The sequence below is a fragment of the Phodopus roborovskii genome, unplaced genomic scaffold (genome assembly GCF_943737965.1).
Source record: "Phodopus roborovskii unplaced genomic scaffold, PHOROB, whole genome shotgun sequence".
NCBI classification, from domain to species: Eukaryota; Metazoa; Chordata; class Mammalia; order Rodentia; family Cricetidae; genus Phodopus; species Phodopus roborovskii.
In genome coordinates this window covers 5,388,369-5,401,938 of record NW_026126443.1, presented here as the reverse complement: position 1 = coordinate 5,401,938, position 13,570 = coordinate 5,388,369, and the positions used below count along the sequence as shown (strand labels likewise).

General features: G+C 44.2%; 1 protein-coding gene across 1 annotated transcript in view; it reads left to right on the top strand.

Moving 5' to 3' along the window:
• The window catches only part of Abca1 (ATP binding cassette subfamily A member 1), a 119,287-nt gene that overhangs the window by 75,463 nt on the left and 30,254 nt on the right, over positions 1-13,570 (top strand). Inside the window, exons 14-25 of the mRNA XM_051187818.1 lie at positions 520-696; positions 1,094-1,316; positions 2,791-3,012; positions 3,920-4,124; positions 5,223-5,336; positions 7,165-7,336; positions 8,342-8,473; positions 9,101-9,243; positions 9,423-9,560; positions 10,095-10,315; positions 11,549-11,621; positions 12,492-12,694. Of these exons, the coding sequence (XP_051043775.1) occupies positions 520-696; positions 1,094-1,316; positions 2,791-3,012; positions 3,920-4,124; positions 5,223-5,336; positions 7,165-7,336; positions 8,342-8,473; positions 9,101-9,243; positions 9,423-9,560; positions 10,095-10,315; positions 11,549-11,621; positions 12,492-12,694 (2,023 nt within the window). The remainder of the gene's footprint in view (positions 1-519; positions 697-1,093; positions 1,317-2,790; positions 3,013-3,919; positions 4,125-5,222; positions 5,337-7,164; positions 7,337-8,341; positions 8,474-9,100; positions 9,244-9,422; positions 9,561-10,094; positions 10,316-11,548; positions 11,622-12,491; positions 12,695-13,570) is intronic.

Sequence of the window (13,570 nt, the reverse complement as noted above, 5' to 3'; positions counted from 1 at the left end):
ACATAATTTGCATGGCTTTTTTTGTCTGGTCATTCTCTATTAGCAATTTGGATAGAATTTCAATGACAAATCAGCAGCAGCAGCATGACTCTGCTAAAACTGCATTGCTGGGGACTATTAATCAAAGGCCATAGATATTCATCTTTCTGTTTCGGCATTCCTTTTCAAAAGATTAACCAAAAGGACTTAAAAGTCAGAAGAAAGAAAAAGAAAGGAAAACCTTTAGGGGTTCTCTATGCTAGCCAGACACGTTTTTATAAAAAGAGGCAGACAAACGATAAAGGGGAGTGAGTAGTTGAAATTTTAGTATGCCTATCCGATGTAATGTTTTACATAAGGGGGAAAGAAAAATATACCACAAGTAGTGTGTTCATTGTGATTATTTCTATTCAAGAATCTGTGTACTTATCAACTGAGATAAGAATAGAAGATTTAAAAAAAAATAGGAAGAATAGCCAGGAAAGTGTGGGGGAAGTGTGGGTAATTTGATTTTCCAGTATGTCTGTTGTTTGGTTTTAGGTACTGGGACCCTGGTCCCCGGGCTGACCCCTTTGAGGATATGCGCTATGTCTGGGGTGGCTTCGCCTACTTACAGGATGTGGTAGAACAGGCGATCATCAGAGTAATGACGGGAACTGAGAAGAAAACAGGTGTTTATGTGCAACAGATGCCGTACCCCTGTTATGTTGATGACATGTGAGTGTACCAATAAGGCAACATCTTCATTAAGTCAGCAGCTCTGTGTGGAGTGCATGTGTACATGCATGTTTCTTCAGTGTGAGAGTGAAAGCACGTTAATAGGAGGTGATCTTAGAGACACCAACTCTTAGTGAGAGACCAAATTGGAATCTGTCTCTTCCCTTAGTGTTTAGTACTTGTAATTTACCTTTATTTTAATATCTAGCTATTAAAGTGATTCCCTAAAGAATTTTTGAATGGCTATACTCTGTCAGCCAAGATTCTCATCTCTGTCTACTGCTAATGAAACATTTGGTCATTTGAGAGTCCAGTGGGCCTTCTGTTGGTGACCCAAATGTAGTTTTCCCTCCAACATGCAAGAGCTTTTCCCCATGCTCTTTATCTGTGCCTCCAGTTTCTTGCGGGTGATGAGCCGGTCCATGCCCCTCTTCATGACCCTGGCCTGGATTTATTCTGTGGCTGTGATCATCAAGGGCATTGTATATGAAAAGGAGGCGCGGCTGAAGGAGACCATGCGGATCATGGGCCTGGACAATGGCATTCTGTGGTTTAGCTGGTTCATCAGCAGCCTCATCCCTCTGCTCGTGAGTGCTGGCCTGCTAGTCGTCATCTTGAAGGTAAAAGGGTCTCACTCCTTCCAGAAAAGCACAAATTTACCTGTACCAAACTGTACTTAAGGGTTGATCCTTAGGAGTTTTGGGTGTGGATTATTTCCGATTTTGTAAAAGTGATAGTCAGAAGGTTATACATCATTACAGTTTGGATGTCTGGAGGAAGAGGCTGAGGCAGACTTTGATATTTGGATATTAGTAGGGATCAGGTTCAGGAAGGATGGAACACATGCTGGCTCATGCAGAGAGAAGAATTGAACCATGATTCAACAACCCAGTAGGGTGCTCTGGAGAATATACAGCTTGTCCAAGAGTTTCCCACATTAAGCTGAGAAGTTCAAATTCTTATCCCCAAGGCATAGCATCCTCTGTTCCATTTAATCAGTCATTGGATGGGGGCTCACCAGGAAAAGGGGTGTTCTAGGGCCTGGTAGCTCTCCTAGCTATGATAATAGAAATGCTAACATCTGGATATCTTTAACAATAGCCAGTCAAGCCCTCCCTTAAAGTGGAGTCTGGGCAGTGAAGTTTTTGTCTTATATACAAATCTACTCTTGAGCTTTCTTGCCTCAACAGTTATTTCATAGGAAGATGCTTCTTATAAAAGTTAGTGTTATCTAGGAGAGAGGGAGAAAGAGAGAGAGAGAGAGAAAGAGAGAGAGAGCACAAAGCAAGATGATGTAACACTCACCTTAAGACTAGCTACTTTATATTACTCTTGAGCATTTGCTAATGCCAAGCACTGTATAGAGTACATGCTGTGAGCTGCCTCAGTGTACCCTCCCTATAATAACCCATCAAGTTCTCAGGGCAGGCAAGAGCCTCACTAAAGCACGCTGGTGTGACAGAATCAAGATTTACTTGCATCCCATTTGCTCATGGTCTGGTATCTGATGGCAAGGACCTAAGCCTTATGTCAAGGGTAGGGGTCATGTGGCCAGTGTGGGGGAACTGATTAAGATAACTGTATGTTGACAGTGTCTACTTCCCTGTCCACAGTCACTACAGATGAGCTCAGGGCTCAGAACATTCACAAGCATTTAGAAATGTGCATGCATGAAGACTTTGTAGCTACCAGGGGAAGGTTAAGGTTGCCTGACCTGTTTCTAGGTTTGTGGAGAGAGAAGATGAGTGGGCTGTTATCTCACACAACTTTTTCTTAGAGGCAGTAGTTGTCTTTAGACAAGGGGAAGCCAGGTATCATTGTCTCTGTGAGAAACAGAGCAGAAATGTCCACTGGGATCAAATAGAAGGTCCTGGACTTTGCATTTACAATAATTCTGCTACTTTTTTTTCCATGTGTAGTCTTGAGTAAGGTTTTTCTCCTGGGTTTGATTTCTGCATCAGAAAATTGGACAGCATAGTTCCCCTACATTATCTCTGAAAGAATTATGAGTGAAAACCAGCATTCAGATCATCCATGTGAGCGAGTGACTGTGCTTGCCAAGGCCACACATTTATCCAGGCTCTTCCTCTCCAGTTAGGAAACCTGCTGCCCTATAGTGACCCCAGCGTGGTGTTCGTCTTCCTGTCTGTGTTTGCGGTGGTGACCATCCTACAGTGCTTCCTCATTAGCACGCTCTTCTCCCGGGCCAACCTGGCAGCAGCCTGTGGAGGCATCATCTACTTCACACTGTACCTGCCCTATGTCCTGTGTGTAGCCTGGCAGGACTATGTGGGCTTCTCCATCAAGATCTTTGCTGTGAGTAACTCTGGTCGTTCTGTAAAGGTTGTAGTCCTGACCCCGACCCCTGGGTATTTGACATTCACTCTGAACTCCTCTCTTACTGAATTGTTTCTCCTTTGCCCTTACAGTGAGCACTAGTTGGATTTGATTTTTGTCAGAGATCAGATTGTACCTTGAACAGACTGGATAGAAATGACATTGGGGAATGGATCTAGTGTAGGCAGTAGATACGATGTCTGCCCCTTGTCTTCTGGCTCTTCGGCTATAATAAGCTCACAGCAAAGTCATGATTATAGATAGCTTGTGGCCACAAGTGGTTCATTTATGACCCTTGTCTTTCTTGTATCCATTTTGGTATTTGACTTGGGTAATATTTTCTGAACTGAAGAAGACGGAACATGACATTTTTTCCCTCTGTACAGTATAGGTGTGGTCTTTGAGCATGTGAGAATGCCAGTAAGAGCCACTCACTAGCTGTCCCATGGGCCACTGATATTAATAGGCTCTCAGCATGCTGCAATCCCTCAAGCTGAGTCTCATGGATATCAAGCCTTAAAGTGGCTCTGAATATTCAATGACTGACCAGGGAGGAAAAAAATCTTTGATGAATGTCACTAAGAGGCTGAATGGGGGACAGGATTGTTGAGCCTTGGAATATCTTGGGAAGCATACAGTTCTCAAAGTCTCACCTGCTCTCATGCATGCATTTCTGAAATGTGTGTGCATAATGAGTGCTTATAAATGAAATCATTTTATATGATGTAAGGGAGTCCTGTCTCCAAAGGGACTCTAGGAGAATACTTACATGCTTTATAATTGATGTAATTTGCAAATTCAACTTTCTCAAGGTGGAATTTACATTAGAAGAGAAAAATGAGAGAGACAAGGACATTGGCACATTGATTTTGCCTTTTTCTCTCAGAGCCTTCTGTCTCCTGTGGCTTTTGGATTTGGCTGTGAATACTTTGCCCTTTTTGAGGAGCAAGGCATCGGGGTACAATGGGACAATCTCTTTGAGAGCCCGGTAGAGGAAGACGGCTTTAATCTTACCACGGCAGTGTCCATGATGCTGTTTGACACCTTCCTGTATGGAGTGATGACTTGGTACATCGAAGCTGTTTTTCCAGGTACCCCAAGCTTCCAAATTGCTTTGGCTAACTAATACAGGAAGACCCTTTCTGCCTATAGATAGTTCCTTTCTTTGTGTTGCAATTGGTAAAGGATGAAGGGGCTCCTGGGAAGTGGCTTAGGCTTTAAATCTGTGAAAAACAAATAGTTCAATGAAAGTCACCTGTGTTGAAAGCACACCTGTTACTACTTCCATGTCACTCACGCTTGAGCCCTGTGGCCCGGTACTGGGCAAAGTACTTTACATCATCTGGTTCTAAAGATTGCTCTGGAGTGTTTGCTATTGCAAACAGTTACCAAATGAAAAATCTAACTGAGAATGTAAGTGACTTCCCTTACTTAACAGTCACATGGCTGTTAAGTGCTGGTGCTTGGAGATGAACCCAGTTGGACCACTCACTCTGAGTTAGAGTCTGGTAGATTCCTTTCAATGCTGCCTGAGTTCTGGAGTTCTGTGTCCCCAGAGATGGAAGCCCTAGGAGAGCTTCTGGCTCTTAATTACAAGTTATGAATAATATAATGTATTAGGTTTCAGCACTTGCACATGGTTTAAGTCAAATTAGTATTCAGGAACAATTAATTTTGATGCCTTCTTTAACCTTCTTTGCCAAATGAAACAGGAATCTAGGAAACCATTTTGGGATACATTTCCATACAAGATCAAATTTTAGGAGGCAAAATTAGGCTCTTGTTCACCCTCTGACTATCCTCTGAGGAAGTCTGTATGTAATTTTTTTTTATACTTTTACCCTATCTAAAGTTTTCCATTGAATATGCAGTTTGCATCAGATTGAGATTCAAATTTTGAATCCATATTTAATGGGTAGGTGACCTTGGGCAGAGTATGTGTCCTTCACTTTGCTCGTCTCTAAAGTGAAGATTGTGTTACCATCTGGAGTTGCTGAGAAGCAATGGAGAGGTGCAGAATATATGATCTACATAGTAGGTTTGAGCACAAGTTAGTGGTCCAACTCTACCTTAGTTTCAGTCTATCCCTTCCCCCAAAGATCATGTCAAGGAGAGAGAGGGTCTGCAGAGATGATATCAGAAATTCCAAAACAGCATAAGCTTGAATCATGCCTGTGCTTTGCTTTCAGGACAGTATGGAATTCCCAGGCCCTGGTATTTTCCTTGTACCAAGTCCTACTGGTTTGGTGAGGAAAGTGATGAGAAGAGCCACCTTGGTTCCAGCCAGAAAGGAATATCAGAAAGTAAGTATTTACTGTTGACATACACTCCCTGTGCTTGGTGTTCCTGTCCCTACCAGGGAAGGGTGACCCTCTTAATTAAAGAAAAAAAAATACTCTAAAGCCACAGTAGAGGCAGAAAACCGTGTAATACCCCTTTCCAAAATACACCCATGCCATTGCTGTCCTGTGCCCTGACTTAGTGCTCCCGAGGAGAAGCTCCCCTGATCATAGAATAGTATGATCATTATATCCTTGTCTCCCACTTCTTGGTCAATTGTGCTAGTTGATGAAGTCAGAAAGAATAAGTAGTTAACCATGTCTGTGGAGCTAGCCTCATGCTTGCCTTGCTGTGGTGGTCTATGCCAGGGATTCTGTAGGTAGATGCCAGGTGGCTGCTATAGACTCAGCCTGTGCAACGTAACTTCTCACCCTTCCTTACTCAGGGTCCTAAATCTCTCGTAGTTCCTGACTGCAGGTAGAAATGCCTCTGTTCTTTTCAGCTTTTATGTTTGTGTCTTTGTGCTCAGTGTAGCTTCCTTCTAGTCAGTAGTCTGTTTCCTTCTACATTGTTAGTAGATCTCCTTCTTTCCTACATTGTCAGTAGACCTGCTTCCTCCCTATGCTGTCAGTAGACCTGCTTCCTTCCTACATTGTCAATATGACCTACTTCTTCCCTATGCTGTCAGTAGACTTGCTTCCTTCCTATGCTGTCAGTAGACTTGCTTCTTTCCTACAATGTCAGTAGACCTGCTTCCTCCCTATGCTGTCAGTAGACCTGCTTCCTCCCTATGCTGTCAGCAGGCCTCTCTTCTGTGCCCTTCTTTGGCTCTCCCGTGGTTAAGTATAGTGTCCTTAGTGTGGTGTCCACATGCACTGTCCTGCTACATTCCTCACTGTTCTTTTCTCCCCGAATACCTCTCACTATGGCTGGATGCGCTTTGTCCCACAGTGCAGCCTTTTCTCCCCCTTGCCTGGCTTTCAAACTCTTCCTTTCTTTCCTTCAGCCGCTGGCTCAGCATCCCTTCCCAGAGATACCCGTGTTGATTCTCAGCAGTCAGTTGCTCATTTTCCTGAACAACCATCCAACCACACAAAGGACTCTGTTTGTTTTAGAAAAACAAACTTGCAAGAAATTTCCAAATATGTGAGGAGTCTCCTTTGTCTTCTTCATGGATTCCCTCAATTTAGTAACACCATGCGTGACCAAAGTGTAATTTCTGAACCTAAAACTGAAGTATAGTTTAAAAATGGCATTGGTACAGTTCACAGACCATTGGACACCTCATTCCACACTCATTTCACAAAATGATATGTATGTGAATTTGTGCTCTAGCTTATCAGTCAAGATGCAGAACTGTTTCATCATTCCAGAGCTCAATGATGGTATAGATTGACAGTCATGGCTACCTCTTTCTTCTGCTTTACTCTTCTGTATCTGTTCTTGATTCTTGCAATTTTGTTATTTCCTGAATATTATGGAAATAGAACTGGATAATATGCAATTTTTGGTAGTGGATCTTTTCCTCACTCAGTATAATTTTTTTTTGAGGTCCATTCAAATTATGGTATGGGTATCCGTGACACTTTTATCTCTGTTTTTAAAATGACAGTTGGCATCCTGTATATTAATTTTTTGTGTAGCATTTTTTTCATCAACAGACTAATGTTCTAAGCACACACGTCCCAAAGGGCTTAAATTATTTTATCTTCTGTTTATCTACTATATTCACGGTTCAGCACGGACAGAAGCTAATTCTGAAGGTCTAAGTACAGACTTGTATTTGTTCACTCTGCTGCTCAGGTCAGTATTTCCTGTGGTGTAACCTCTGACTCTTTTCTTTTGTCACAGTCTGCATGGAAGAGGAACCCACTCATCTGAGGCTGGGTGTGTCCATTCAGAACCTGGTGAAGGTTTACCGAGATGGCATGAAGGTTGCTGTGGATGGCTTGGCCCTAAATTTTTACGAGGGCCAGATCACCTCCTTCCTGGGTCACAATGGAGCGGGGAAGACCACCACCATGTAAGAAGAGGGTGTGGCTGTCACAAGAACTTCAGTGGGAAACACAGACCTGAGACAATTGAATTTGCCATTTTGCGAAGAGAGGGGCACAATAAGGGAAAATGTCCCAGTTAATCATGAGCATGCTCTCTGAGGTCTATATTTTCTTAGCTGATTTTCGTCTAGTCTAAAACAGGCAGGGTCCTTTTGATGACCATTCCCATGCACTGCTCAGAATTCCTTGGCTTTCTTGGAGTCTGAGGTGGTCTGTTTATGAGTGTATTGGTTCTGAGCTTCGAAGCAAGAGACTAGAAAGAAAGGTTAAACAAGCTAGAGGAAGAAGGACACTTCAAGGAAGTTTGTCTCTGAGCAGATTAGAGAAGGCCTGGCCTGGGTAGCTCTCTCCGTCTCCCTTCTCTGGAACCTGTGAGGACCAAGAAATGGTCAGAGAACATCAGTTAACTTACAGTTTGTAGTGTGTTCCTGCCCCCCTAACCCTAACCCCTAATCCTAACCCTAACCACCACCATCCCAGAGTTTGATCTTGGGAATGGTCGATTTTCATTGCTTTCCAACATAAAACCAGTATGTTATGAACATGACACATGACTGAGACACTCAGAAATTCTGCCATGCACACAAACATTTCTATCTTTTAATATTATGTTGTTTTTTTTTTAATTAAGTATAAAATGTTTGGCTGTTGGCTAGATTAACGATATGTTCTTGTTTGTTCATTTTTCTTGTACAAGATGTTAAACATGCAAAGTATGTTTTAAAGAGCACATCCTGTTGTAAATTAGGAATTTCATTTTTCAGATGCTCTTACCAAAACTTCCATAGGCTTGTGCTTAACTATCCTCTAAAACAAATGGCCTCTTCGCTCCGTTGATTGTTCATTAGATTACATTTAAAAGGAATGAGTGTCCGGTGGTTTGATCTGCTCTCTCTGCCCTGACATTGCAGGATAGAGGATAGATGAGTCTGGGTCTGCCTGAGTCTTGAATTTGTTACTTTTTCCTTCAGGTCAATACTCACTGGGTTGTTCCCACCAACTTCCGGCACTGCCTACATCCTGGGGAAGGACATTCGCTCTGAGATGAGCTCCATCCGGCAGAACCTGGGTGTCTGTCCTCAGCATAATGTGTTGTTTGACATGTGAGTAGCAGAAGCACACAGAGGAGACCCCTGCCCCACCCACCACTTGTGACCTAGGAGTCCTAATGCTCTGAGTAGAGTGGTACTAAGAGTTTCCCTTCTTTGAGTATGGCGTGAGTAGGTGTCACCTCTCATGGCCCATGATGAGGTAACCATGATGCCTTTTGATTTCAGGGGAAAAAGGAGGTGAAGTTGTCTTAATGTTCTCTTAATCTAAATTCAGTAGCTTGGGCTTCTGGGCTTCCCAGGAGCCTCCCTTTCCTTAGACATAGGGCTTGAGACCCTTTGAGGTTCGTTGACTCCACGTGTATGCAGAGGCAACTTGGATAATAGAACGGTGAAGTGAGGACCATCTGTGAACCTGGGATTTAAAGTTCTAACTGTCTGAAGCCCTGTGACCAGGCCTGCAGGGAATAGGATATAAATGATCTATTATATTTCAACTTTCATATCCCAAGCAGCTCCTATTGTGGCCCATTGTTTGTATACCCCGAATTCTTCCTTCTGGTTACCTTTCTTAGAAACTGGTTATTTTCAAAGGCAAGAACCATGTGGAAGAGAAGAAAAATGTGTCAAGGTACATATATCCTGCAGAGCCCAGAGCTGACCTGCCCCTCTTCCTTTCAGGCTGACTGTTGAAGAGCACATTTGGTTCTATGCTCGCCTGAAGGGGCTCTCAGAGAAGCATGTGAAGGCCGAGATGGAACAGATGGCCCTGGATGTTGGCTTACCCCCCAGCAAGCTGAAAAGCAAAACAAGCCAGCTCTCAGGTGAGCCCCAGGCACCATCCTTTCCTTCATCCTCTAGAAGAACACCCCAGAGTCCAAGACTGAGTGAATGGTCACTGAAGCCTGTCCCCCTCCACAACTCCATGTGGATACCTCCGGTTGTCTCTCAGCACCGCTACCCCCACTCGCCATGTGAGGTTGTGCATTGCTCTGTCTTGCAGGTGGGATGCAGAGAAAACTGTCTGTGGCCTTGGCCTTTGTGGGTGGATCCAAGGTTGTCATTCTGGATGAGCCCACGGCAGGTGTGGACCCTTACTCTCGAAGGGGAATATGGGAGCTGCTGCTGAAATATCGACAAGGTACATGCTGTTACTTATTTTGAGTCACGGACTGGGGTAGAGGATGGCTCTTGAGAATTGTGGTTGTTTTCGTTAGGGTTACAGAATTACTTCTCAAGAAAAGCATGACGCCTCCTTACTCAGGGACCATCCTGTGGGAGGGAGAAGGCCTGGTTTGCAAGATACTTAGAGCTTATGCCTCATTATTTAAGAGCCATGAGAAGAGAAGAAAGGGCATAAGCACACACGTGTGTAGTTATGCTGCACTGTAGACGAAGGTTCATGAGCTCTGTTCTTGTTCATTTTGGCCCTGACTAATGGGAATGTCTGTAAGCCTCTTAGCCCACTCAGTGGAGCAGGTTCCCAGATAAATACTGCCCTCCTTTCTCTAACAGTGCAGCAGCTGTCTCCTCAGCTTTGTCATCCTGGGGTCTAAGAGGTTAAAGGCCTCCCCCAGGTCTCTCTCATATGCAACATCTCTGTTGTCCCTGCCACTGTGATCAGCGAGAACTAACACGTCCCATCGTCACTTCTCCTCATATTTGTGACTGGCAGGCCGCACCATTATCTTGTCTACACACCACATGGACGAAGCAGACATCCTGGGGGACAGAATTGCCATCATTTCCCATGGGAAGCTGTGCTGTGTGGGCTCCTCCCTATTTCTGAAGAACCAGCTGGGAACGGGTTACTACCTGACCCTGGTCAAGAAAGACGTGGAATCGTCCCTCAGTTCCTGCAGAAACAGCAGCAGCACTGTGTCGTGTCTGAAAAAGGTGGGTGGCAATCTTGGGCTGGATGTGGGGACTAGACAGCCAAGGCTTATTGGCTTAGATGGTTTGTACACCCATGCCCCATGTTGTGAAAATGTTGCAACATTCCTCTTGCTCTGTGGGTCCATTGTAGTGCATCACACACACAGCGCCTGTGTGGAATGCTCGAGCCATGGAATTTCCAGCCATGTTAGTTCTGTTGCAGCCCATTTTATTTTCCCTCTGGACGTACCCTGGGTGATGGAGAAAGTCCTCTGAGGGCTTTATTCTATCAAAGAAAAGAGATTTGCCAAGAGGTAAGAAGAGCCTTGGCTACAAAATGCCCCACCATTCCTGCTATTGCCTTTAAATCTCATTGACCTTAATGAGTATGAAACATCAAATATTTATTATATACTGCTCGGCCCCATGTATAACCTGTGGATTTGAAAGAAAGTAATGGTAATAGTTCTTTTTTTTTTTTGTTCTTTTTATAATATTTTTTATATTTTTCATCTCAAAGAATAGAGTGACCCAGGGAAGATAGTACTATGTTTATAATCTCAGAGTAAGGAAGTGAGGCTTGTAGGAAGTTGAAGAATACTCAAGGTCTCCCAGAAAGTACAGGATTAGAACCCTGGGTCTGGTTTGCTTCTCTTTTACATATCTGAGATTTATTTGTGTGTCAAACCATACCACCTACCTGCCCTCCCCCCACACCCCCAGCTTCAAACTCCTGTCTACTACTTTCCTTCTCACTGGAGCCTCCTGATTCAAGTGTGATCTAAGGACCAGCAACATCAGGCTCAACTGGGCATTTGTTAGAATCGTGGTGCCTCGGGCCCAGGTCAGATCTACCAAATACAAAAAGGCATGTTAATAAATAAGGGTTCCTGAGTAACTGAATGCATATTACCAATTGGGAAGCATTAAAGTAGATAAGCAGTCAGGTAAATCCCATGCTGGGACTGTTGGCAAATGTCCCATGGCAGCATTGATCTGCTGCCACAGTTGTGTTGACAGTCACTCAGTTTGCTGACCTCTCTCACCCCAGTCAGTGAAGCTATCCACATAGAACACACACACCATAGCAGTGTGGCCTCTGAAACCATGGCTACCAACTGCATACTTCCCAGGACAAGCTTTCTGCTCTGGTTGTATACAGTCGAACTTCCTGGAAGCTCTCTCCATCAAAGGTGGTGGTGTCTATACCTGGCATGACCCCTGACCCGTTCTCACCTCCTTCTTTGCCATCAGGAGGACAGTGTTTCTCAGAGCAGTTCTGATGCTGGCCTGGGCAGCGACCATGAAAGTGACACGCTGACCATCGGTAAGGACTCTGGGGTTTCTTATTCAGGTGGTGCCTGAGCTCCCCGCAGCTGGGCAGAGTGGAGGCAGAGGAGGAGAGGTGCAGAGGCTGGTGGCGCTGACTCAAGGTTTGCTGCTGGGCTGGGCCGGATTGGGTGGCTGGGGGAATGAATGCAGCTTGGTGGTGGCTTGGCCTAACGCTTGCTGGGGAGCATGGGGCTCGGTCTTGGGGCTGGAAGGGTCTATCCCAGAGAACAGTTGTGACTGGGAGTCTGGGGAATGCCTTGGGGAGAGTGGCTCCTGGATGAGATGCTGGAGGGCCAAGTCAGCAGAAAGGGAGTTGAATTCAGCATATAGGAAAGATGAGAGCCTAGGAGATGAGGAATAACGTTTCAGGTTTTCTTGAGCAGTGCCTATGAGAGACCAATGTCACTGGTTTTGTATGGAATAAAAATACTGAACTGGCTATCTCTAGCCAGTCCCTACAGCTAGCTGTATCCAGGAAGATTTCTGTTTGGTTGTCTGTCTTCAGTGGTAAATGAAGGATAGCATTATCTGAAAGTTTACGGAAGGGCAGAGTGTTTTATGGTTTCCAAACTCCTCTTCCATCCAAGAGTCTTGATACATATGCATTAGATACAAAGTTTCAGTATTAGCAAGTCATATACCCATCAGAAACCCAGTACCTGCAAGTGCACCTAGCTTTGGTCACATAAAGGAGATTTAGAGACAGTCTTTGGTCTCTCAGAGTTTCCAGGCCAGGACGAATGGGCCAATGGGTTTTGGCATCTTGTGTGGTGTATAAGTGGTACTTCTGAGATGTAGACAAAGGAGAAGGCAGGGACTGCTGGCTCCTGCTGTACCAAGCACCTTCACACTCTCATCCCCGCAGATGTTTCTGCTATCTCCAACCTCATCAGGAAGCATGTATCTGAAGCCCGGCTGGTGGAAGACATTGGCCATGAACTGACTTACGTGCTGCCATATGAAGCTGCTAAGGAAGGAGCTTTTGTGGAACTCTTCCACGAGATTGATGATCGGCTCTCAGACTTGGGCATCTCCAGTTATGGCATCTCAGAGACCACCCTAGAGGAAGTAAGCTCAGTGGCTATCAGTATCCAATGACTCAACAATCCCGAAGCCAGAGAGGCAGCCTACACTTGTGACAAGATTGCTATAGAGTTGATTACCAAGGTTTTAAGTAATTGACATTGGGTAATGCTAGCCCCAGTAAAATATTTAAGAGTGTAGTGGCAGATAGAAGTACTAGGATTGTTCCCTGGTGTGAGGAGTGTTGTGGCCTAGTGTCAACGCTTAAGTAGCAAAAGACTAATATTGATGGGCAGTCCACTGAAGCCAGATGCTGGACTTGATTTTTTGTTGTTGTTGTTGTTTACTTTTGAGATTGTAATTTGCTAATAACATTTCTTCCTTCCTTCCCCTCCTTCCAAACCTTCCAGTATACGTCTCTCTGCTGTCCTTCAAATTCATGGCCTCTTTTATTTTTATTTTTTTTAGTTTTTTGTATTTTATATTTTTAAATGATATTTTTACTTATTCTTTGAAAATATATTTTGGACATAGTAATTCTCTTCTTCCAGTTCCTTCCAGTCGCCCTCCCTACCTCTCTGTCCCTCCAACTTCATACTTTCTCTCACTCTTTTGAAAAAAAAAAAAGCCCATGGGATCCATTTGAGTAGGCAGACTCCTGAGTGTGGCCATGCCCTGGAATGTGGCTAATACACCAGTGTCATCCCACTGGTGTTTTGTCTTAAACATTGAGAGCTCATTTAATGGTCATAGCAGGATGAGAATTAATAGTGAAGGAAGTTGATCTGGCATTATGAATGGGGTTTGGGCTTCAAAGCTCAGGTTGTCTTTATTATCTAGCAATGCTTCTATTTAGAGACATAACATTACAAGCCTTGAGGTCTGGAAGGGGTGTAAACAGTGTCTGGCTTGGCTGGCACC